At 38.7% G+C, this 22,904-nt stretch overlaps 3 protein-coding genes, 1 long non-coding RNA gene and 1 pseudogene across 6 annotated transcripts; 2 read left to right on the top strand and 3 right to left on the bottom strand.

Annotated features, from left to right (window-relative positions):
- The first annotated feature begins 935 nt into the window (after nucleotides 1-935).
- On the top strand, nucleotides 936-4,703 carry LOC125191050 (protein ALTERED PHOSPHATE STARVATION RESPONSE 1-like). The gene is made up of 4 exons (XM_048088511.2): nucleotides 936-2,302; nucleotides 3,075-3,286; nucleotides 3,451-3,674; nucleotides 3,765-4,703. Exons 1-4 carry the CDS (start codon nucleotides 1,453-1,455, stop codon nucleotides 4,576-4,578), a joined length of 2,100 nt encoding a protein of 699 aa, XP_047944468.1. The 5' UTR covers nucleotides 936-1,452; the 3' UTR covers nucleotides 4,579-4,703.
- A 61-nt stretch (nucleotides 4,704-4,764) lies between these two features.
- LOC125191106 (protein CHAPERONE-LIKE PROTEIN OF POR1, chloroplastic-like) lies at nucleotides 4,765-6,908 on the bottom strand. Its single transcript, XM_048088566.1, has 3 exons — nucleotides 6,523-6,908; nucleotides 5,257-5,617; nucleotides 4,765-5,128 (listed from the first exon to the last, which is right to left on the bottom strand). Exons 1-3 carry the CDS (start codon nucleotides 6,844-6,846, stop codon nucleotides 4,953-4,955), a joined length of 861 nt encoding a protein of 286 aa, XP_047944523.1. The 5' UTR covers nucleotides 6,847-6,908; the 3' UTR covers nucleotides 4,765-4,952.
- A 3,432-nt stretch (nucleotides 6,909-10,340) lies between these two features.
- LOC125187733 (uncharacterized) lies at nucleotides 10,341-11,682 on the bottom strand. The gene is made up of 2 exons (XR_007170656.2): nucleotides 11,503-11,682; nucleotides 10,341-10,600 (listed from the first exon to the last, which is right to left on the bottom strand). It is a non-coding gene; the product is annotated as an uncharacterized LOC125187733 (long non-coding RNA).
- A 2,542-nt stretch (nucleotides 11,683-14,224) lies between these two features.
- LOC125188270 (V-type proton ATPase subunit B 2-like) lies at nucleotides 14,225-19,591 on the top strand. Of its 3 annotated transcripts, XM_089058446.1 has the most exons (16): nucleotides 14,532-14,681; nucleotides 14,762-14,869; nucleotides 15,122-15,183; nucleotides 15,781-15,836; nucleotides 15,970-16,068; nucleotides 16,380-16,439; nucleotides 16,644-16,759; nucleotides 16,850-17,054; nucleotides 17,178-17,309; nucleotides 17,410-17,547; nucleotides 17,796-17,946; nucleotides 18,085-18,167; nucleotides 18,480-18,527; nucleotides 18,634-18,687; nucleotides 18,802-18,885; nucleotides 18,971-19,591. In XM_089058446.1, the coding sequence occupies exons 3-16, from the start codon at nucleotides 15,129-15,131 to the stop codon at nucleotides 19,154-19,156; spliced, it is 1,467 nt and encodes a 488-aa protein (XP_088914572.1). In that variant the 5' UTR covers nucleotides 14,532-14,681; nucleotides 14,762-14,869; nucleotides 15,122-15,128; the 3' UTR covers nucleotides 19,157-19,591. The 3 variants fall into 3 exon arrangements, with proteins under 3 accessions (XP_088914571.1, XP_088914572.1, XP_088914573.1); XM_089058445.1 differs by lacking the exons at nucleotides 14,532-14,681; nucleotides 14,762-14,869 and adding an exon at nucleotides 14,225-14,361; XM_089058447.1 differs by lacking the exon at nucleotides 14,762-14,869 and having other exon boundaries at nucleotides 14,558-14,681.
- A 191-nt stretch (nucleotides 19,592-19,782) lies between these two features.
- On the bottom strand, nucleotides 19,783-22,783 carry LOC125189389 (serine/threonine protein phosphatase 2A 57 kDa regulatory subunit B' alpha isoform pseudogene; annotated as a pseudogene).
- Between the last annotated feature and the right edge of the window lie 121 nt (nucleotides 22,784-22,904).

Below are 22,904 nucleotides of genomic sequence, written 5' to 3'. Positions count from 1 at the left end.
AAGCATTTTGTGGATTCCCAAAACCATGGCTTGACAATTAGTAGAGATATAAAAGTGTCCTAAAATCATAGAAACAACCACGTAACTATCGCTCTCTACTTCCAAGACTTGCTCCTCCAATATTCTAGACATCTCTATCCATGTAAAGTACATGACCAAAGCCTTTGTCCTAGCCGCAAGGAGCTTAGACATCAATGTATGAGGTGCCGAGTTCGAGCCCTCTTGACAAAAAAAATCCCTGAGCCTAAATTCATCTCTCCGATTATTTGCATCATCTCGAATCAATCCTCAGCTCTAGGAAAGCATCCGTGTTCAGCTTTAAAGCTCATAGTGAAGGTGGCTTCTAACCAACTAAAGTTGCACTTCATGTCACCACCAGGAACCGGTAACTTGACATCGTTAATATTGATAGTCATAATAGTAGTAGTAGTATGTGATATAACAATCCGAACACATCTTATTTTTAATTAGTTAATTATTAAAAATCTAAATTATCTAATTAAATTGTGCTATTTGGTACAAAATGGACAAATTCACACAAGACTATATAATTAATTAATCTACATAAAATCTAACTATTAAGTGTACCAATGCACAACAATTTAACCATGACTTGCTACAAAGAAGGGAGGCCAACATGCTCAAGTCATTGAAATTCATGACACATTCATTTTTTCAATTTGGGTTTTAGTTTTTGATATACCAAGAATTTGGCTTTATTTTAACGTCATTCAGTGCATTATTGGAGAAACATAAAGTTTGCCATGCCTCTCTCTTCCCTCTGCCAAATACACACATGCATGCCGGGACATAATCTCTCAGTGAATTCTCTAGGTTGTCTTGACTAGCCTTCTTTTTCAGTATTTGTTTGGCACAAATTTGACTCTACTTTTCTGTCACTAGTCAGCACCATATATGGCTCCTTGTGATAAATCTCTGATGCATTTGCAGCTCTCCCTCCCCTCCACCACCATTGTTTGTTTGTATTCCACACTCCCATTTTTCACCAATAATGGAATTAAAACGAATCGTACACAAACTTACACCAATAGTACAATACCAAAGCAAAGCATCTTTTCCTCTTCTTCAATGTTTTCCACCTCTTTGCTTCATCCTCTTTCACCAAGGCTCCACCTTTAGAGAGAGGTGAAGCCTTCTTCTACCTTGTACCAGATGTGCCAACTTTTACCACCTTCTCGAAATCATGAAAGTGGAAAGGAGATGGGCTACATGTGTCACATTCTTGAAAGTCATCTTTGTTTTTCGGACAAAATCCCTCTTTTTAAATGTCCAAATACAAAGAGGGATGTTGTTCAAATGTCTTAAACCCCAGCAAAAGTTCATAAAAATCCAATCTTGCCACACACCCTCCACTTCTCTTTTCAAAATTTTCAGTTCAAGAAACCATTTTTAGTAAGCCCATTGTTTAGGAAAGAGAGAGGGGGGCAAAAAATGGGGTGTGTAGCATCAAGACTAGAAGAGGAAGAGGAGGTAGTCTCAATTTGTAGAGAGAGAAAGAAGCAGCTCAAGCTGGCTATAGAGAGAAGATATGCTCTAGCAGATGCTCACTACAGATACTGCAAATCACTCTCTGGTGTCTCAGCAGCCATAAATCTGTTTGTCGCACACCATTCTTCACCAAACGCATCATATCGCATCACATTCCAGCCTCACTCTCCCACAAAAGAGAAGGTAGTTTCAATTTCAAACCCTCCATTTCTCCAGCAAGCATCCTCTGAGCCCACAAAGCAAACCATTGCATGTGACTCTCACAGTTTCTCAACCAGCTCTGTTTCCTCCGAGGAGGAGAGAGAGAAACAAGGAGAGGGTGGAAGCTGTGGCTACTTCTACATGGACATGCCTCAGCCTCAGCCTCAGCCAACAATGGCTTCACCTGATCAGAGAGATTTTGGGTGGGATTTCTTCAACCCTTTCAACAATGTGGCAAGGCCTGAAATTGTGACTGTCTACAACAGGATGTCTGAGGAGGAGGTGAGGGCTGTGAGGGAGCAAGAGGGCATCCCAGAACTTGAGGATGAAGAAGGAGAGAGAATGGAAGGGGAGGCAACCAATTTGGAGGATAAGGGGGGTGAAATTGAGGCTGTGAAGGGTGTGGAAAGAGATAGAGAGAAAGAGTTAAGTGTTGTGGATAATCACAAACCGGTTGAAGGGAGAGAGCTGTTGGAAGCTTTGAAGGATATAGAAGATCTTTTCATTGTAGCTTATGATTCTGGTAAGGATGTTTCTAGAATGCTGGAGTACAACAGGGTGCATTTGCAGTCTAATCTTGACGAGATAAAAGGTGATTTTTTAAACTAATTTTCCCTCCCATTTTGCTTTTTTATTTCAAGTAGTATTAGGTTATTTGGTTTCTTCTTGCTTTTTTCTTGTATAGTTCCATCTCGTCATCTCCTTTAGAGAAGAAAGTGCTACATTAAGATACCAACTCAATATACCACATCACCTTCTCTCTCACACAAACACACACACACAAAATTAGGCCTCTGGTTTGCTTCCATCACTTATGGAGAGAGAGATGTGAGATGTTTGTGATTTCAGTGCATCTCTCCCTCTTCGATTATCAATATCTACCAGAACTCATGTTGTATCTGCACTTGAATGATCAAGAAAAGGTTGTTCTTAATCTAATCAAAAGTTTTTCTTTTAGTCTTCTTTAATCTATCACACACTGTAATCTTCTAATCATTTTTCGCCTCTGTTAAGGAAATGCTCTCTTGTACTGCAGAATCTACATTATAAGCAAAAGTTCCACATAACTATCTCTACATTGCTTGTGCATTTTGGTGTTTTATGATGGTCCTGTTAGATTTCCCATGTTTGTTCCTACTCCTCGACGAAATTCATACCTTCGATCCCTCAAAACCCTCTTCAACCCCCCCCCCCCACCCTCTTTTTCATGGTGACAATTAGAGTTTGAACAATGGCTTCATGATTTTCATGTCTTTCTCTTGCAGCTTCTCTGATGGTTCATCACTTTTTAGTGATTCTTCTCTAGTTTGTCATTTCTTTTGTCACTCCGAGGCTATCACACTCACACTGACATGTGTATGCAGAAAACTCGACTAAGCTGATCCAAGCCATCACCTGGAGGTCTGCTTCTTCAAGCTCATCATCTTACAAGAGCTTGGTCGCATCTAGTTCCTCAACGTGGACAGAGTTCAGAAAAGACCTTGATGATGACTACGGAGGCATGACTTCCGGAAGCCACTCACTCACCTTAGCAAGGCTCTATGCGTGGGAAAAGAAACTATACGACGAAGTAAAGGTAAAACAATATCCTTCCCAAACTTCATTATCTGCTAGCACATTTTAGTACACATTCTAACTATTCAAGAATTTGTGAAATGCTACAAAAAAGTTATGCTATAGTCATTTTAAGATGTGATCCAATAGATTCGTTTCTTTAAATCTTTCTCGTTATCATCCCAGAGTGGAGACAGCATACGCAAAATCTACGAGAGGAAGTGCAACCAGCTTCAAAATCAAGACGTTAGAGGAGACGAAAGGCTCACAGTCGACAAGAGCAGATCAGCAGTTAAAGATCTCTACAGCAGGATCCTCGTGACCATACGTAGTGCTGAAAGGATCTCTAAACAAATTGAGAAGCTGATAGAGGAAGAGCTCGAGCCACAGATACGGGAGTTACTTCAAGGGTAGGAAGAATCGATCGCATTATATAACATAAAACGCATCGTGTTTTGAAACTCTTCTCATATCACACTTCCCCTCCTCTGTTAATACAGTATGACAGGAACATGGAAAATCATGTTGGAGTCTCATGAAATCCAGAGCAAGATCATATTCGAAGTAACAACCTTCTCGTGCCCCTCGTATAGGAAATTCTGCAGCGAGAATCACCGGCTCGCGACTCTGCAGCTCGAGACCGAGCTCCGGAACTGGCGCTCGTGCTTCATGGAGTATTTATCAGCCCAAAAGAGGTACGCCGAGGCCCTCTTCGGATGGCTATCCAAGTTTGTCGCTCCGGAAGTCGAGTTTTACTCTAGGGGTCGAGCTTCTGCACTGCCGTGCCGACTGAACGGTCCCCCGCTGCTCGTGCTCTGCCACGACTGGCTAGAGTCAATGAACAATCTGCCCGAGAAGGCGGTCTCGGACGCGATCCGGAGCTGCTCAAGGGACGTCAGAGCTCTGTGGCTTCAGCAAGGGGAGGAGCTACTGCAGAAGAGGAAAGCGGATAGTCTATCCAAAGGGTTGGATAGGAAGACCTCCGCCTTCCAGAAGGCCGAGAACCGGATGCTCGAGCTTCGGCTGAGCGACAAGGGTGCGGCGGAGGTGGGCCCACTTGCCGAGGGGAAAGGAACGCTGGACGGCCTTCGGAGACAGGTGGATTCCGAGAAGGAAAAGCATCGGAGCCTGATGAAAGAGACTGAGAGGATGACGCTGAATGGCTTACAAACATGTTTTAGTAGGGTTTTTGAGACTATGACAGAATTCTCAAGGGCTGCATTGGAAATGTATAATGAGTTGGTGGAGGTAGAGAAGAAAGGTAAGAAAGTTTGTATAGAAGGTAGTGCAGAAGTAGAGAATGGCAGCAGATGACATGAAAAAGAAAAACATCATTTGCTTGTTTAGATGGTTATTGTTGTTTGTAGGCTTTGAGGTTTCATATTCTTGCATATTTATGAATTCTGTCGAAGCAACTCGCTGAGACTTTTGTTTCTTCATGATTTTTTTGTCTTGTAACAGTATAACTTAGGGATCAAACAAGAACAGAAGCCACATAAAGACCGACAAAATCACATATATTCCCTAGAGAATAAGCAAATGCTGAGTGTGGGGATAGGCAGTTTTCAACAGAATTGTATTTAATGGCATAGGTTCTAAAGCATTACATTTTGTACAACATGTGTTAAATGGCAACTAGGTGTTGTCATCCTAGAGGCTTGAAACTACTTCCCAGCCTCAAATTCAATCTATCTCAAATATAAGGAGAATAAAAATTGAGAAAAGAGTACAAATTCGCTTAGAACGATAGCCGGAGACTGTATTCCCATAAACGGGACGATGTCCACCTGCAACCAGCTCTCCACCGCCGAGCCCACCACTGCACCAGCCACGAGCCCACCAATTGTTATCACAGTAGCCTTTCCTGCAGAAGTAAGACCCGGTGTAGTCAGCAAATAGGTCAGGAATTGACATATAGTTCATTCATATATGCCAAACTGAAACCCCAAAGCCCAGCCGTTATAAAGGAGAACATGCCAGTATTTGTTATACCAAGTTTGACATTCTTCTTGGTCATGAAGTACAACGATGCACCAAAGCTGGTGGCTAGAATGAGGCCGGGAACATCAGCTCCAGCATATGGTGCTGTGGAAGGGGATGAAGCTCCATTTACATACGTCAAAACCATTAGAGCTCCATAGACCCCAGCTTGCACACCTAAGTCGCTAGTAGATGGTGCATCTACAGAGATGGGAGAGCCTTTAACCGAATTCTGCAGCCATTTTGGCATTGAATCCATTTTGGGAGCACTTACTGGCTTAACATCAGCATAACGGATGTTACTACTCACAACTTTCCCAGCTCTCCGTTGTGATAAGCTCTGCATTAGCAGCATGTCATATGCAGCCTCCACCTGTGCAGATTTAGCCATTTTAATGGAAGTAAGCATTGGTAAGGCAGGAAAAAAAATAGCTGAGCTATTGATGCCTTGAAAATATTCCATAGCACACGGATCGATATCAGAGTTCCAGCGGATTAGGTGGTAAAATCACAAATATTTCTGTATCATCCTTGACATAATGGCTCGTGTCTTGACCTAGACAACACTTAATGCAATAGTAGAGGACTGACTAAACAACACTTCAACACTTATAAGTGCTTCAAGCTTTTTGTTCCATAAACTTCTTCAAGTATCTGCGCCCTCGTTCCTAAAGGTGAATTTCACTACAAGAATGAACCGGAGCATAGCCTAATCAGGTGTTTCCATTTCACAACACAGGCATATATCCAGAAAGAAGGTATTTCCTAGTGCCTTACTCTAATCTTGACTCCAGTATTCATAGTTACTTCTACTTCCAATAGAAATTTTGCTAATTCTACAACCGACAATCAAATTGCATAAAAAATTTCGTAGAGTATCAATAACAGTAGCAGCTAAAATTATATTTTTCCAGCTCAGGTAAACTATCAAATGATAAATAAAAACCAGAATAACCAATGAATTCCCAATTCACACGAAACCTAACCAATAAAAGCAAGAATTCAATCCAACGCATCTAGTCAAACAGCACAACAGATAGCAGCAAAGACTGAATCAAGAACAGTGGCAAGACAGTAACAGAATTTAAACACTAGAAAACAATTCAAATTTGCACTAACGGATCAACAAAACCAACAATATTTCGCAGTGCCTATTCCGCAGCAACAATAACAGAATGTAAACAAAAGCAATCCCAAACCTCAATCGGCCAAAACGAACTTCAAATTCAGCACAAATTAGAGCTAATTCTATACACAACTAAAAAGAGGCGAAAAAACCTGAGAAATTGCTTCCTGATCATCTTTACAAGACGCGACGGTGGAATTCTTGGCGCGGAGAATATCATCGAACGACGCACCTTCGGAGACTCCGAGCAATTTGAGAGCATTCTCCACAGACATCTCCGACGGCGCGGAGTCGTCGGCTCGCGAGGCCCGCAGAGGAGCAGCTGCTAACATGCGCCGGGCAAACAGAGCGGCCCGGGGGCGGCGGCGGCCCGGGTTGAGCGCATTCACGACCGGTTCCCGATGGAAGGACGTCGATCCGGGCCGGTCTGAGGCGGAGATGGAGTGGCTGGGCCGTACGGATAGAGCTGTGGCCATGTGGAAGTGTGTGAGAAGAAGAGAGAGAAAGAGGTGACTAGCGGTTGAGCGTATTTTAGATTTTCTTTGTGGAGGGGTAGCGTGAATCGGAAAGAGATGACGTGGCAATTATTTTGGAAGTTTATTTGTTGCTGTTTTCGGATTCTTTTGGAATTTGGATTCGAGGTAATTTATTTTCGGAACATTCTAAATTCAGAAAAACAATTACTACTAATCTGTGTATGAAGTTTGTATAGCGCCTCGTTGTATTTTAGAGCATCCCCATCCGTGCTCTTATTAGAGCACGGAAGTGGGTTCAGACCCACTTTTACTTCTTATCCTTAGCTAAGAGCACAACACCCACATCCGTACTCTTAGCTAAGGACAAGCTCAAGATCCCACCATTCTATTATTCAATTTAAATACTCCAATTATTAAAAACATTTCTACATTATAAAAATACATTAAAATATAAAAATTACATAATTAAAATCCTAAAAAATAAAAATACATAATTAAAATCCTAGAAAATAAAAATTACACACGTGGAAGACTAGTCCTCTAACCCCAATTGCCTCTTGAGACCCCGAATCATTTGCTCATGTGTTGCAAGTTGATCCAGAATCATCTTAGACTTATCGTTCAAATAGAGTTGACCCAAGAGGGTCCACAACATGTTGTTCGGGGGTGGAGGAGGCACAAAGGGAGTGGGGGCGGGGGCGGATGGAGTCGAGGCGCGGCGGCGGGTGGTCGTCGTCTTCTTCTTTCCTTGCGGCCGGCGGGAACTGCTCGGGCCAGCGTCGGGGCTATCCAAGTTAGCTCCGGCAAGCTGGGTAGCCACATCATCGGAGGCGCCGTCGGATAGGGCTACCGACCTCGACCGTTTGCTAGAGGAGCTGGAGGAGGATGCTACTATGCCGTCCCTCCTACCAACAATCGAGGTACTTGAACGGTTTGAACTCCGTGCGTTGGTAGGTCGCCAAGGCGGCAGTGATGATGTCGAGCTCGCTCGTGCCGCTCCCCGCCGACCGCTCTTCCTGGAGGTAAATCCCCTGGAACTTCCCGATTGCCTCGTTGCATCTGTAGACGCAATTGCGAACCATACTATCATTGCGATAGATGGTTCCCTCCGGCCGGGTTTCATTGTAAAGACGAGTGATGCGCCACCAATACGTTTCCCCGGTCTGGTTCGTGTCAACTTCCGGATCTTCGGAGACTGCCAAGTAGGCTTTGAACATCGTCATCATCTCACCCGGAGTGTACGGGGTGCGGGTGCCACGAACAGGAGAAGTAGGAACAAAAGTAGGAGTAGGAGTAGAGCTGCTGTTCTCTCCCGATCCGGGTTCGGGTGCCCACCCAAACCTGGAGGCGTTTAGGTCGTGCACCGGGTAAGGACGGTAGCCACCCGGAGCTTGCGAACCTTGGGTTTGAGGAGGGGCCGTAAATTGCGTTTCCGGACTAAATCCAGCCTCGGAGTCGAACCAATCGTGGTTCCAACCGCGATTGCCGGAGGGGTGATCGCCGGAGCTGGACATTGTGTAGTGTGGTGGGAATTTAGATGAGAGAGTATGAGGAAAAGAGATGAGAGAATGTAGATGATGATAGAATAGATGAGAATGTGATTTTTTTTGTGTTGAAGTGGGGGTATTTATAGATGAAAATGTGAATTTTGGGGGAAAAAATTGAAAAATAAATTAAAAGTGGGAAGAAAACGGATATATTTTTTTTGGGAAGTGGAAAAATATTTTTTTTTTATTTAAAATCATTTTTTTTAATTAATTTTGCATTTTTAAAAAAAATTTAAAAAAGCCAACGGCTATGCCATTGGCGAATTAGGCGTCGCCACGTATGCTGCTCAGCGGCACGGACGTGCTCTTAGCTAAGAGCAGCGCCGTGCCGCTGCACGGACGGACAAGCTCTATCAGCGGACGGACGGCACCGTGCTCATCGGCACGGACGGACGAGCAACGTCCTCTTGACTGCTACGGATGCTTTTAACTTTATCAAATATATAAATAGATTTTAGCTTCAGAAGATCGGTTATTTAATGAATATTGAATGTCAGTGCAAGTATAGTTAAGATTTATAAGTGACCTAAGATATACTATGAAGCTCCATAGATGGTGTTTATAAGTAGTACTCCTCTATAGAGCATAATATTACTTGATTTACTAATCAAATTCTATTTGAACCAAAAGTATAAATACGAAGCTCCTTTCAGATTAATTGTAATATTCTAACAAAAAGATTTACTTAATAAAAATTGTGAACTAAAATTATAGACACGAAGATATGCTTGAACTGGCTGAGATATTTAAGCAAGTTAGAGTGTTCATAATAGGCCGTTGCGGAGGGGCGGTGGCCTATTGCACCCCGTTAGACCTCTAAGTTTTTGTGGCTGTGGCGTGACTGTTATGCCTTACTATGGCCACTCTTAGTGTGGAATAGTATTACTTGTTTGATTTTCTAAGTCTAACTAAAACCTCATAAAATAGAGAAATAAAAAAATTTAAAAAGAAAAGAAAAGAGCTTCTCATGTTATAGACTCTAGTACTATGGAGTAATTAGACTAAAAATTTTGTGGTCTACCTCTCATGATTGCAAAGTGGCGGACATGCAATTGGGACGTATTTTGGGCCAATATCCGCATCGAAAAACTTAGGGTGCGTTTGGAACACGAAATTGTGATTGAATTGGAATTCTATGGAATTGAATAGGGTGGAATTGAATTCTAATTCAATTCCAAATCCATTGTTTGGTATTATTTTAGAATTGATATAGAATTGTATTATAATTCCAAATTCATTGTTTGGTAACTTCAAAAATTGACATAGATTTGGAACGAGTATGATTATTTTTTTAAATAACATGCACGTAATTACTACCATCACATTCACTTAAAGCAATGTATTATATTATACATATAAGTTAAATAAATGGATCAAAACTTTTTTTCTTATGTTTCAAAAATAAAATAAAAATAAAATTAGTACATAATATAGTATAATAAAAGAAGTAATAATGATTGATTTTTGTAATATAAGATATTCATATATAAATATAATTATCTAAAAATCATGATCATATTAATGTAGTTGCTTCTATAATTGATATAGATTTTAAAATAGTATTTGCATCCTGTTCAAGTGGTAAAATAACAATGATAAAAAAAGATACTATTCTTCATAAATAAGTCTCTCGTAGCATTATCTTCTTCGACACTCATATCAAGTGATTCTCCAATGGTAGCCGAATCAACCTCAATGTCAATCTCATTAATATTTTTCTTGAAATGTTTTCGACCCTTGACCATTAGCACGATCTTGAGAGAAAAGAGTACAAATATCATCTCAATTCTCTAGAGTATTAATTCTTTTCCTATAACGTGCAATTTTTGGATTTGCCTACAAAACAATAACAATCACAGTTAACTTCACTACACCCATATCTCCTATTCACCTAAGATCAATCAAAATTTACCAACTTAATCTAGGTAATGCAGATGGAAGTGACCATTAGAACCTGATCAACACTAAATTCTGTATATATCTATGCAGAAATACAAAACACGACATGTTTTCAACTATGTAGACAAGCAAATTTCCTCCAACTATAATTACTAAAAAAAAGGTTATCAACTTTTAGTTTCTGAAACAAACAATTTTGGCTTCAATCTATGGCGGCAAGAAACCAATGATCCATAATCAATGATCCATTTAAGCTCCAAGACAAATTCCTAACATGATCCATTGAAGCTCCAGGACACTTTATTTCCCTGTTCAAACTTCAAACATCAGTGTTAACCTAATAGGAAAATGGAAGAGCAGCAACTATCAACATCAATAATCATGTAGAAATGAATATTCTTCATGAACTGAAATAATTGCATCAGCCATAATTGCAATTCTCTAATTTTGATGCATAAATCATCTCAACCCTGTAACCCTCCACCAAAAAAGACCATAGCCTATAAATCAAATCAACACCTCTATATACAATTGAGCAAACCTTCTTCCTGAGACCACCGAATAGAGTCATAATAGCAGGATGATCTCAAGTTTTGTTAAATAACTCAACATAAAGAGTGAAAGCTCATAAATGCCTTACATTTGTGTGTCTAGCAAAATATGAAAGTAAGGAGGTTCTTCCAAGTTCTTCTTGAAATTGGAACAAGAATTTCAGAGCTCATAACACAACTTCGCAACTGTAACTATGACCTACTCAATAACTAAATTACTAGCTTTTGAGCAACTTCAATCAATCCAACATCTTTGAGATGTTAAGCACATGCATTCATATCCCAAATCATATTCAATTCAAAACATATCACTCGGGTCCTAAATCCTAACTCACGCAATTTCATAGGTTCTTAAACAGACATTGCCAAGAAATCAGAAAAATAATTGCAAGCAAAAGTATAAAGTAACCAGTCAACAGTTCACTCGAAAAACCCTAGATAGAAGCCCAAAAGCCAAAAAACGTCGGCTAAGATAAATCCCAATTCAATACAATCAACCCTAGCTAACAATCGAGATCTGAAAAAATAAATTGGCAGATTTAAAAAAAATAAAGAAAATTTAACTATACAAATTCGCAAATTCAAAAACAGAAACACGAAATACACACCATAACATAAGAAGATGGTGATAAATCTGAATTTTTGTGGAGAATAATTACCTGATGAACCGTTTGAACGGAGACGGAGGAGGCGAATCTGCAGAGAAAAGGGCAGTCGCGAAGAGAGGAGATGGATGCAGAGTGAATTGGGAGAAAATCATTCTGACCCGTTTAACTAATTTGACCCGAATAGATCCGCGTGTTTTTAAGTTTTGACCCGTGGAATTGAAATGTTGCGATTTGAATTCTTTTGTTCAACCGTGGAATTAAAATCGTAGAATTGGAAAACTTAGAATTATAATTCAATTCCAATTCTAAACAATTTTAGGGTACCAAACAATGGAATTGGAATTGAAGACTCCAATTCCAATTCCATAGCTCCAATTCTATGTTTCCAAACACAGCCTTAAGAGGAATCAAATAGTCACATAAAATAGTTAGATTAGATATATCCTTCACCGATTTACTGCACAGTTTCTGGTGGAGAAGCAACGCTAAAAATACCTTTTATTGAACACCAAAGAAAGAAGAAAGTAATTGTGGTCGTAGGGCTAAAGATGAACCTATTATTTGGTTAAAGATGAGTTATTAACAACGTTAAAACCATTAATATGTAAGTTATCATGATTAATGATTAGAAGATTTAGCGATATTTTTTGGCTCATCTAAGAAATATTTGGTTAAAGATGAGTTATTTACAACATTAAAACCATTTACCAATATTACTATTTGTAAGTCTTGTACTAGTATCATATTAACACCTAATAAGATTTGAACCATAAATCTATTTCTGTGATTTTATGAATTTTTTTTTTGCACGCGTTTCTAAAACTTGTTCATACTGTGTCTAAATCTATATTGTGACTTTAATGATATAGCCACTCTTCATATGGAGTATAAATATTGACATATTACTCATATATTTCAGTAGCCAGCTTTTGAACTTAATGGTCTTTTTCTAGGAAGCTAAATATTGTCTTTGAAGAAAATGACAGAACTTATGAAGATAATGGTAGGTATTAGGGAAGACTCTACTTTTAACTTTTATATTTCTAATCAACTTGCATGAACTTAATGCTCTTTATAAAAAGAATTATGTACACATTATTGTTTTATTGTAAGCGTATGGTACGACGAATCAGAGCCAAAATGAGTTGGCCGGCTCAGTCCAACCTTCCATCATCAAGTATACGAGCAAAATTGAGGCAGGAAAAAATTCTGGGTGCAACAACATTTCCACGCACCCAAATATACTAGTAGTACTAGATAAATTCGGGCTACCACTTTCAACGGCTCTAATACTCGTTAATTTTTAAATTAACTATCTCTATTGGGGTTTGAAATATTGCGTCCACACTTAAGCTTACATATGTTATCATGATACTGTATTTGTACGTATACCTTTTTGAAATAATATGGAGTATTGATACAGAGAACTCGAGGCATAATATAAAACGTTTGTAAAATCTTGGAAGGCAATTTAAATTGTGATATGGGCCTAGTTCTATTTCGATCACATTAAAGGCCCAAACCCGATTTGAGAAATAGATAAACACAAAAAAGTGAGTAATGGGCCCAGGAATTTGAGAAAGCTATTAATATACTGTATGTCTACATAAAAGTATAAAGCAGATTTAGAAATTTTGGACATTTGTGGTGAAATCTTGTACCATTATTTTTGGAAGAAATTATATTTTTTAGTACAGACTTACAGCGACAGAATATGATTTTAAGATTTGTAAACAATAGATACATAAATTTGTAAACAATAGATACATACTTAGTTTTTAAAATTTTTATTGTAATAATTGAGAGCTTGTTGGTGTTGGCTATAGTGCCACGATTTCAATGATTGAGTCAGCTTGTTATCTATGAAAACTCATACACGTGATGAATATAATGATTTTATCTATAATCATTGAATCTTGAATATTTTCCGTCTATAGAAAAACAAGGATCGTGGAGTAAAATAACCGAGTATTACCACTACATATCAACAGAGGAAAATAAGGAGAGAAAATGATATAACTTTTAAATACTGCTCTTCGTGAAATGGGAGGTCATTTTCCTTTATTGATAGCTCTTCAAGAGTGAGGGGACAATTATTTAAATTATTCCATGTATTAAAAATTCAGAATTTTATAATTTTATTTTTTTTAAATAACCTAGTAAGCTCTAATCCAAAAAGAGTGGGTTACCACCAAGCTCAACATAACCTGTCTGATCTAGACTTGTCCAGCAATATCATTCTGCTTTAATAGTTGTACACCCACATGCATGGACCGGTTGTACCCTAATTTCATCATCTGATTTTGTAAACAATTGATTGCTAGTATTTCGTATATGAATGACTCGAACCATAATAGTATAAATTTTTTAATGAATACTTCAAATGTTGCTCCAATAAAAAACTGCAGTTCAGAATTTACTGCCGAGATTCAAATCAATCCATTACATTTAGAAGTCATCCATTTTATTAAGTGTAAATTAATGAAGTACTACTAGTAATTATAAACATCAATTAAAAATAATTTATCTACAACATTATTGTGTTGGGAATTGATTTATTAGGTGATAAGAATTTGTTTCTTTACTTTAATTATACTAATAAAAATTCAATTTGATGGTATTTATAATGTGATACGAATATGAATAAGCTTTTATTTGTAAATTGTAGCTCAACATGAGAAAAGCAAAAAAAAAAATAAAAAAAATCACCAGGAAAGAGTCTCACATCATGAATGTTTAGTAGAAGGAAACACGTTCAATAATATCATGTAGTCTCTATAATACTCACGATAAAAAAACAAAATATAAATATAAAGCAATATTTATATCAAGCATCAGATCTCAGCTTCGTTTCAGCCAATATCATCCCTCTCCAACCGCTCCTCGCGCTCTCTTCGATTGGGAAAACCGGTACGTAACTTTCTAGATCCAGTTTCAGATTCTGCATATTTCAACCGTGTAGGTTATTTGATTTCCGATGTTTCGTTTCGTATTTGGATGTATTCTGCCCATCGCATCTGCTTGAATTTGTTCGTGTTGAAGCGAGTGGTAGTTGATCGGATTGATTGTCGAATTGATCAGTGTAGGCTGTGTTGGTGTTTCGATGCGTCTGAATTTGGTTCTGATTTGATTCAATTTTGTATGTGGTGATCCAGTTTGAAACACTCTGAATTCATGACAACTAGCGGTTGATTTTGTTTTACGACTGAGTTATTTACATAAGCGTGAAGGTACTGTAATTAAACAATACGTTTTGGTTGCTATGGCCTCTAGTTGGCACTTGATTTGATTCCAAGTGATTTGATTGTAGCGCCGTGCCGGAGTTGTGGAGTGGATGAGCTTGCTTCAGCTTCTTATTAACAGAAATTTAATCTATTTGTATAAAAGAGAGGCCTTGGTTATCAAGAGCAATTTACCGGTTTGTAAGAAATTAACGGAGACTGCTGTTTAGTAGTGTTGGCTCGTAGTGTATCTTGAATGAACTGAGTCCTAGCAGACATTCTCAGTCAATATTACATAATTTATCTGTTTATATTTATGAGAGTTGATTTGGGGCGTGAAGAGAGATTGAATCATGTATGAAAGTTGTAGTTTAGCATCTAGCTTACTCCTACTTAATGTAGCAGGTGACATTATTCTAATTTGGTCAGAAATATTGTGGATATTTCAGGTTAAATATGGGTGCTGAAAACAACGTTGACATGGAGGAGGGAACTCTGGAGATAGGAATGGGTATGTTGTCTTCCGACGTACCTTATCTTCTCGTTGTTCACATGATTGTGCAGACTGCAGATGCTCATGTGGTCATCCCTGCATTGTTACCTTTTCACAGTGTTATTGTCTTATATTTCTCCTTTGTGCATTTGACATCAGAATTTATTAAATGAAATAAACAACATTTTACTTTAATATTTGTCACTAATAATAGTACTATCTTTTGATACAAACTATCACTATTAAGTATTATGAGCCAATATGAGTGCGGAGGGGAATGTTTTTAAAGGCTTTATGGTTTCCTTGATCTCTTAGTTTAAAGAAACATTGCTGGTGCGTGATGGAAACATTTGGATTTCCATTCCAAGTATCAAAGTATTGATTTTTTTTCTATATAATATAATTGGGGTTTCTTACACACCCCCTGAATATTCGCAATACATCTAAGTTATGTCTTCAGACTATTCACATGAGGAAGCTTGCCTTACAGTTATTAAGGGTGCACTCCTAGTGTAAAATGCTTCTTGAAATATTCCCCACATTATTATTATTTCTTATTTAATTTAATTCATTCCTCATTCTCAATTTCTCATTTTATTCTTGACATGTTTGCAGAATACAGAACTGTCTCTGGAGTTGCTGGACCTCTTGTCATCCTCGACAAAGTGAAGGTGAATTTCATATTGCCTTGTCAGCATTTCCTCCTTATGAGGCATCATTTGCACATGCTTCTCTTGGTTAAATTTTTTAGATCTTTTAAGTTTGAACAGGATTTATTTAGATGTCTTTCTCAAACTATGCCAGGGACCCAAGTACCAGGAAATTGTTAACATTCGCCTAGGAGATGGGACAACCCGACGTGGACAAGTATTGGAGGTTGATGGAGAGAAGGCTGTTGTTCAGGTGATCATAGCCACAAGTTCCAATATTTTTTTTTATATCCGACTAGTTCTGTATCTTTGAATTTTGTGCTTTATTGTAACATATAAGTGTTGTTTTTTAACAAATCTTCTGGTATGAACTAAGAAGCAAGTGGCTTCTTCAGACATTTTAGAGTAATAATGAAAATCTGTTAGGCTTCTTAAAGAACCTTATTTATATTGTTATTATTTGTTGTTCAGAAACTTCAGTATTATGAAGATAGTTGTTTAACTTTGAGGAGGCACTCACACATAGTAGTCACATACTATTTTGTTTCTTGTTCATTTGATCAGGTTTTTGAAGGAACTTCTGGAATTGACAATAAATATACGACTGTCCAGTTTACTGGGGAGGTACAGTCATTCTCTGTTTTTTTTTTGCTCACAGAATCATGCTGTTAATTATGTCTCTTTTCAAGAATTAATAGAATCTTCTCATTTTTACTGAATGAGATTACTTTTTTTAGTACAAAAACCCGACTCCTTAAAATTATTTTTTTTCTTTGATGCCTCCTTGAAATCAGGTGTCATAATTAATCTTTTACATCTTGTTTGTAGGTTCTAAAGACACCAGTGTCATTGGACATGCTTGGCCGTATCTTTAACGGTTCTGGGAAACCCATTGACAATGGTCCTCCTATTCTTCCTGAGGCTTACTTGGATATCTCTGGCAAGTATCCATGGAATATTAGTTATACCACCATTATGCATATATGCGAAGTGGCCATAAGTTGATGTATAATTTAACCTGTTACTGCAGGTAGTTCAATCAATCCTAGTGAGAGAACCTATCCTGAAGAAATGATTCAGACTGGAATTTCCACTATTGATGTCATGAACTCGATTGCTCGTGGACAGAAAATTCCTCTTTTTTCTGCTGCTGGTCTTCCCCACAACGAAATTGCAGCTCAGATCTGTCGCCAGGCTGGTCTAGTCAAACGACTGGAGAAATCTGATAATCTTCTTGAGGTGCTTTGGGGAAAATTGCCACATAATTCACAATTGAATATTTTGCTTTGTTATAATTTATGAAACAGTGTGAGGTGATTCCTAAGCAACAGCATTGTTATTATAATCTACTCTGTTATGCAGGGTGGTGGTGAAGAGGATAATTTTGCCATTGTCTTTGCTGCTATGGGAGTCAACATGGAGACAGCTCAGTTCTTCAAACGTGATTTCGAGGAAAATGGATCTATGGAGAGAGTGACTCTTTTCCTGAACTTGGTGAGTAATATGGACCTCCTTATTTGGGATTTGTTAATTTTATGCAAAATCCTGGATGAAGATTCTTCATTTATATTTCCTAATATTAGCGTTTCTGCAGGCCAATGATCCTACTATAGAGCGCATCATTACACCCCGTATTGCTCTGACAACTGCAGAATATTTAGCATATGAATGCGGAAAGCATGTTCTTGTCATATTGACAGATATGAGTTCATATGCTGATGCTCTTCGTGAGGTAACTCCTGACAAAACATCCAGCTTTGTCGGTGACGTGTACTGATGAGATGGTTTTCCTTATTTTTAACTGCTAGTATAAAGTTTAACATGTGTCTGTTTTATATTCAAACATTTCTAATTAGGTGGCTTGGTATGCATCTTTTCTCAGTACCGTCATTTCTGGCTTTGACTTGATGTTTGTTTGTGTCAGTGTTATTAACCTATAAAAATAATGTGCCTGACAAGGATTAACTACCTCCTTTTTAGGTGTCTGCTGCTCGAGAGGAAGTGCCTGGAAGACGTGGTTATCCTGGTTATATGTACACTGATCTTGCAACCATCTATGAACGAGCTGGACGTATTGAAGGGCGCAAAGGATCCATCACTCAAATTCCTATTTTGACCATGCCCAATGATGGTAATATATATGGCAACATCTGACATTAGTTGTCTGGCGATCTTGTTTATACATAATACGTGTGTGTGTTATCATTAATATGATAGTATCTTTGCAGATTAACCTTAATCTAATCTTTTGGTTGTTTGAATTGGTCAGATATTACACATCCAACTCCAGATCTTACTGGTTATATTACTGAAGGGCAGATATACATTGACAGACAACTTTACAATAGGCAGGTAAACACATAGAGGCACTTTCCAGTCAATCTCTGGTTGATCATATACAAGCAATTGCACCTTAATTCACTCATGTCTTAACTTTAGGTTGCTAGTTCTAATTATTGGGAGTTCTTATAAATTTAGAAAGTTGGTTCACATGATTTATTGTAGTGTGTTATTGCCACGTTTGAAATGACTGGCTGTTCTGAAAATGGTATACTCCGTTGAAAAGTCATGTCATCAGTGTGCTCCTTATGTTACAAATGGATGCATTTATTCCTATCACCTAGTTCCAGTATTTGACTGAGTTAATGTTCTCGATCTTTACAGATCTACCCTCCAATCAATGTGCTGCCATCATTGTCTCGTCTAATGAAGGTTAGTTGAAAAAGAAAAAATGCAGTTTATTTTGTTTGATCATTTCTGGAGGAATTATAGATAGTCCGGTGCCATGTTTTACAATGCCACTCTATTACTTTTGCAGAGTGCTATTGGTGAGGGCATGACTCGTAGGGATCACTCCGATGTGTCTAACCAGGTACAATTTCTATTTTATCATAAAATATTGGTCTTCATGGACATGATGTGGTAAAGCAGTGTTTTATTTTTGTTTTATTTATCTGGCTAAATTTCTTTATTTCTGTATGCTTAGCTCTATGCAAACTATGCCATCGGAAAGGATGTTCAAGCAATGAAAGCCGTGGTCGGAGAAGAAGCTCTTTCCTCAGAAGATCTGGTTTGTCATTTCCACATATGCACATAAATCAATCACATCAACACAAGTTAAAAGAAATACTTACCAAAACTGCTTGAATGTGCAGCTATATCTCGAATTCCTTGATAAATTCGAGAAGAAGTTTGTTGCTCAAGGGGCCTATGACACCCGCAACATCTTCCAGTCGCTCGATCTGGCATGGACACTTCTCCGGATCTTCCCCCGAGAACTGCTCCACCGTATCCCAGCGAAGACGCTCGACCAATATTACAGCAGGGATGCATCGAACTGAGAGAGAAGAGAGAGAAAGTGAGAAGCTCTTCCACTGGAGTATTTGTTTTGGCATCTTTGTGATATATTGTTTGGTGTATATTACGTTGGGTGGTTTTATCTCCTCTAGCTCTTTTGGAATAAGCGTTGTCGTCGATCGGCGGCCCATGGAAGCCAAGTCTCTCCGGCAGGTGAAAGAATATGATATTCTTTGGTAAAGAGAACCAGTTAGATCCGGTAATTATTTCGTGTTATTATTTCGCTCTAGGGAAGAAGAGTATTTGGCTTCTTTTATATTTAAGAATCGAGAAACATTTTGTTGCTTACAGCCAGAACTATTTATTGCATGCATTGTTTTCTCATGTAAGGGAGTTGTTTTCAACTTCTAAATGTCACTGGACTATTTAGTGTTCTGTATCTTCTTCATCAATAAGTGGGAGTTTGCTTTCGTGTTTTAGTATAGTGCACTAATTATTTGAATTTAGATGGTATTTACCAGATGAAAGTTAATAGTATTTGAATTCGAGTCCATAAAGATTAAAGATTCACTAGCACACTTTAACTATTCATTACATTTGTATGTATATGTAAAAGCATGTTCAGCATGTGCTCCATCGAGTAATTTTAAGTGCACATTTTGATATGTTTAAGCAGTATAATCAACTCTTTCATCAATTGTAATGTATCGAATTAACGAAGTGTGCATAATTCGAAACTCTTGTATCACAATGTCATACGAGACGAAGAAGTTAACAGTGCCTTAATCGGGAAGACTTGAAGTGAGGTATTCTTGGATGAATTGAATGGCATTGAATTCCATTTCCAGTCTCTCCCACCTCTCTTGCCGTCTGGTCTCCGCCTCTGACCGGCTATGATGGAACTGCGATAGGCACGAGGAGTAGAGCAGCGGTTCCATCTCCACCAGCATCTCCTTCACATTCTGTGTAAGCTGGCGCACGCTTTTGCTCCAGTGCCCTCTCAGATTCTCCTCCATTCCTCCCACCACCACGGGCAGCACCTCTTCCGCTGCTTGCAATGCCATCTTCACAAACCGTTCGTTGTTCCACATGTAGAGTGCACGTTCTGCAACCTGCGAGTTTGGACTGTTGAAACACTTAGTTATCCGCTTGCACAAAGGCAAAGCAACAGCCTTATACTCTAGAATCTCCATATTCTCAACCAAATCTTCAAGCTCCCCTATGAGCACAACTTCTTTCTGGCAGTTGGTGATTGGCCAGTACCGGAGAATCCCCCTAACGACGGCTACTCCAAGCAGCGGCTCCTTCTGCACAAACTGATAGACGCAGTAAGCCAACTGCTTGTGATACGCCTGCATCCCTTTAGGCCTGTGCAATGGCATCAGAACCCGCATCAAGAATATCCTATGCTCCTCCTTCAACGGCACACTAAACCCATTGATGATCGTCCCACATATCTCCAGCAAATCCCCTATCCCAGCATGCCTCTCATCACCTTCGAATGTATAATGCAAGAAAACATCGTTCATGGCCTTCCTCATGAAGGATCTCAAGCCGTGTAGCTTGGAGTATATTCGGTGGTACACATTCTTCAACCTCTCCCGTTCCCTCGGGTCATCTGACTTGAAGAGGGCGAGCAGGTTCAGAATGAAGGACTCCTTGATATACTCCCCTAGAGTTTTTGAGTCCATGTTGGCGACTAGACAGAGGAGGATGTCGTAGACGTGCTGGAGGTGGGGCCAGGCTGCAGACGGGGTGGCAATGAGGTCATCGTCATCAGGCAAGATGCAGGTGATGGAGGTGTTGGGGGGCGGGAGGGGCCGGAAGAGGTGATCCTGTGTCATAGTAAAGAGGGGAGAGAGGATCTCATCGGGCAGGCAAGGCCCTGGCCCCTGCCCCTGCCCCTTCCCCTTGGCCATCGGCTTCAGCACAGCTAAAAGCTTGATGAAGCTATGCAACAAGGGCGATTCTGATGATGATGGATCGCTGAAAGCGTACGTGTAGTAAGCGCAGCATGAAATGAGAGAGAGAATCTTATCATGCTCTGAGCTTCTATGCAGTAGCCTTATGCCACTGTGCATGGAATCATGTTGTAGAAGAGATTTTAGAGTGTTGGATTTCATCTTCTTCACAGAAGAAGACTTAGGGCTATTCGAGTTAGCTCCCATTCTCTTGTTGAGGTGGTGGAGAGGGAGAAGGGAGCACTTGATGCTTCCTTCACCTCAATATATTACACATTTTCCTGCAGTTTCTTCAACATATACAGACAGAAGCGTCGATATTTCTTATGTGGAGAAGTATTGGAGAATCCGATTACAAAGAATACTCATAAATTATTTCCCCGTTTGTTATATATTTAAAGGTTTCTTTGATGATGACAAATACATTGTGGGGCAACATTGTGTGAATACTGAAATTTAGGTAGCAAAAAGGGGTAAAAAACTCAAAATCCTAATACAGTAGTAATACTCTTTGGAAACACCCAAGAAACACCCAAAATCAAGTGATTGTTTGAAGAAACAAGATCAGAAATCAACTTTTTATAACCTTTCAACAGTGGAATTCGGAAATAATGAATTTAAAGCCAAAATGAATAACTCAGCGATCATATGAACCAATCCATTAAGTAATAACAATTCATAAAATCACTCAACAAAAAAACTAAATTCTTTTTATTTTCCAGAAAGATTACTAAATTAGGACATGCACACGTTAACGATGTCCAACGCAACGCGATTCAAGAGAGACTCTTTTTTGGGACAAAATCTCTTTAGATAACGTAAACAATTTGATGCAGCCTATCACCATCACCAGAAGTCAAATTCCATGTGGAGGTGAAGCTGTTGTATACGATATTATGACGTCACTTTGGAGCTCACTACTTTCCAAACTGAAATCGCATCACCTGACACATTCATCAATCAATCATCAACACTCGTTTTTTTTTTTATCAGAAGGTAAAAGCGTTTTGGCCAACTATCTACCAATTCCATACTAATGTACTGTGTGGTTTAACAATTTAATTTAAGTGTAGTAAGTTCTTCATTTCAACTTATGTTCCAATTGTTAACTTAGAAGTAACTCTACTAATTATTGTGAAATACCAGTGCATAAGTTCTTTAAGTATGGAGTACAACAAAACCTATTTAATTTTTATAATTTTCTGTTTATAAACTATTACTAAATACTAATAGGTTTTGAGATTACAAAAATAGGTCAAAATAAGATTCTGTTTTATGCACACATGTAGCATCAACTATTGGTACCTAATAAGTCAAAAACTTAATAAACCTTTTCATTTCGAGTTTGATATTTAAAAAGTTAACACTAGTAGCACATTCGGGTTTATGAATTTCGTAATTGTGAAGTGAAATATTGAGACAAAAGTACGTCTTACTCTGTAAAATATTTTTTTAATGGGCTGAGAAAATCTTTTTAGTGATTACAACATTGAAGGTTAGGTTAGGTCATAGGTGGATGAAATCTGAATCTTCGTCAAATCATATTATTAAATCATAATCTATTTATTTTTAACAAAAACACCTCGGAATTTAGATAAGACAAAAACGTATGCTTCCACGCGCCCGGGACCCCGGCCCCACCACAGTACCTCCACGTGTCAACACAATCCCCTTTCGCAGCGCGTGGACCCCACCTTCACTCACCTCCCTCCCATCCTCAAATCCCTCTTCCTTCCCAACACTCTCACACCTTCTCTCTCCAAAATTATGCTTGATTCTATCATGTTAAAATCCAGCTCCATGTTACTAGTATGATAATAATACCTAATTG

The sequence above is a fragment of the Salvia hispanica genome, chromosome 5 (genome assembly GCF_029641045.1).
Source record: "Salvia hispanica isolate PSC_SH4W2 chromosome 5, Shi_PSC_v1, whole genome shotgun sequence".
In the NCBI taxonomy this organism is placed as follows: Eukaryota; Viridiplantae; Streptophyta; class Magnoliopsida; order Lamiales; family Lamiaceae; genus Salvia; species Salvia hispanica.
Note: the sequence above shows the minus strand (reverse complement) of the source record. Positions and strands in the feature narration are given on the sequence as shown.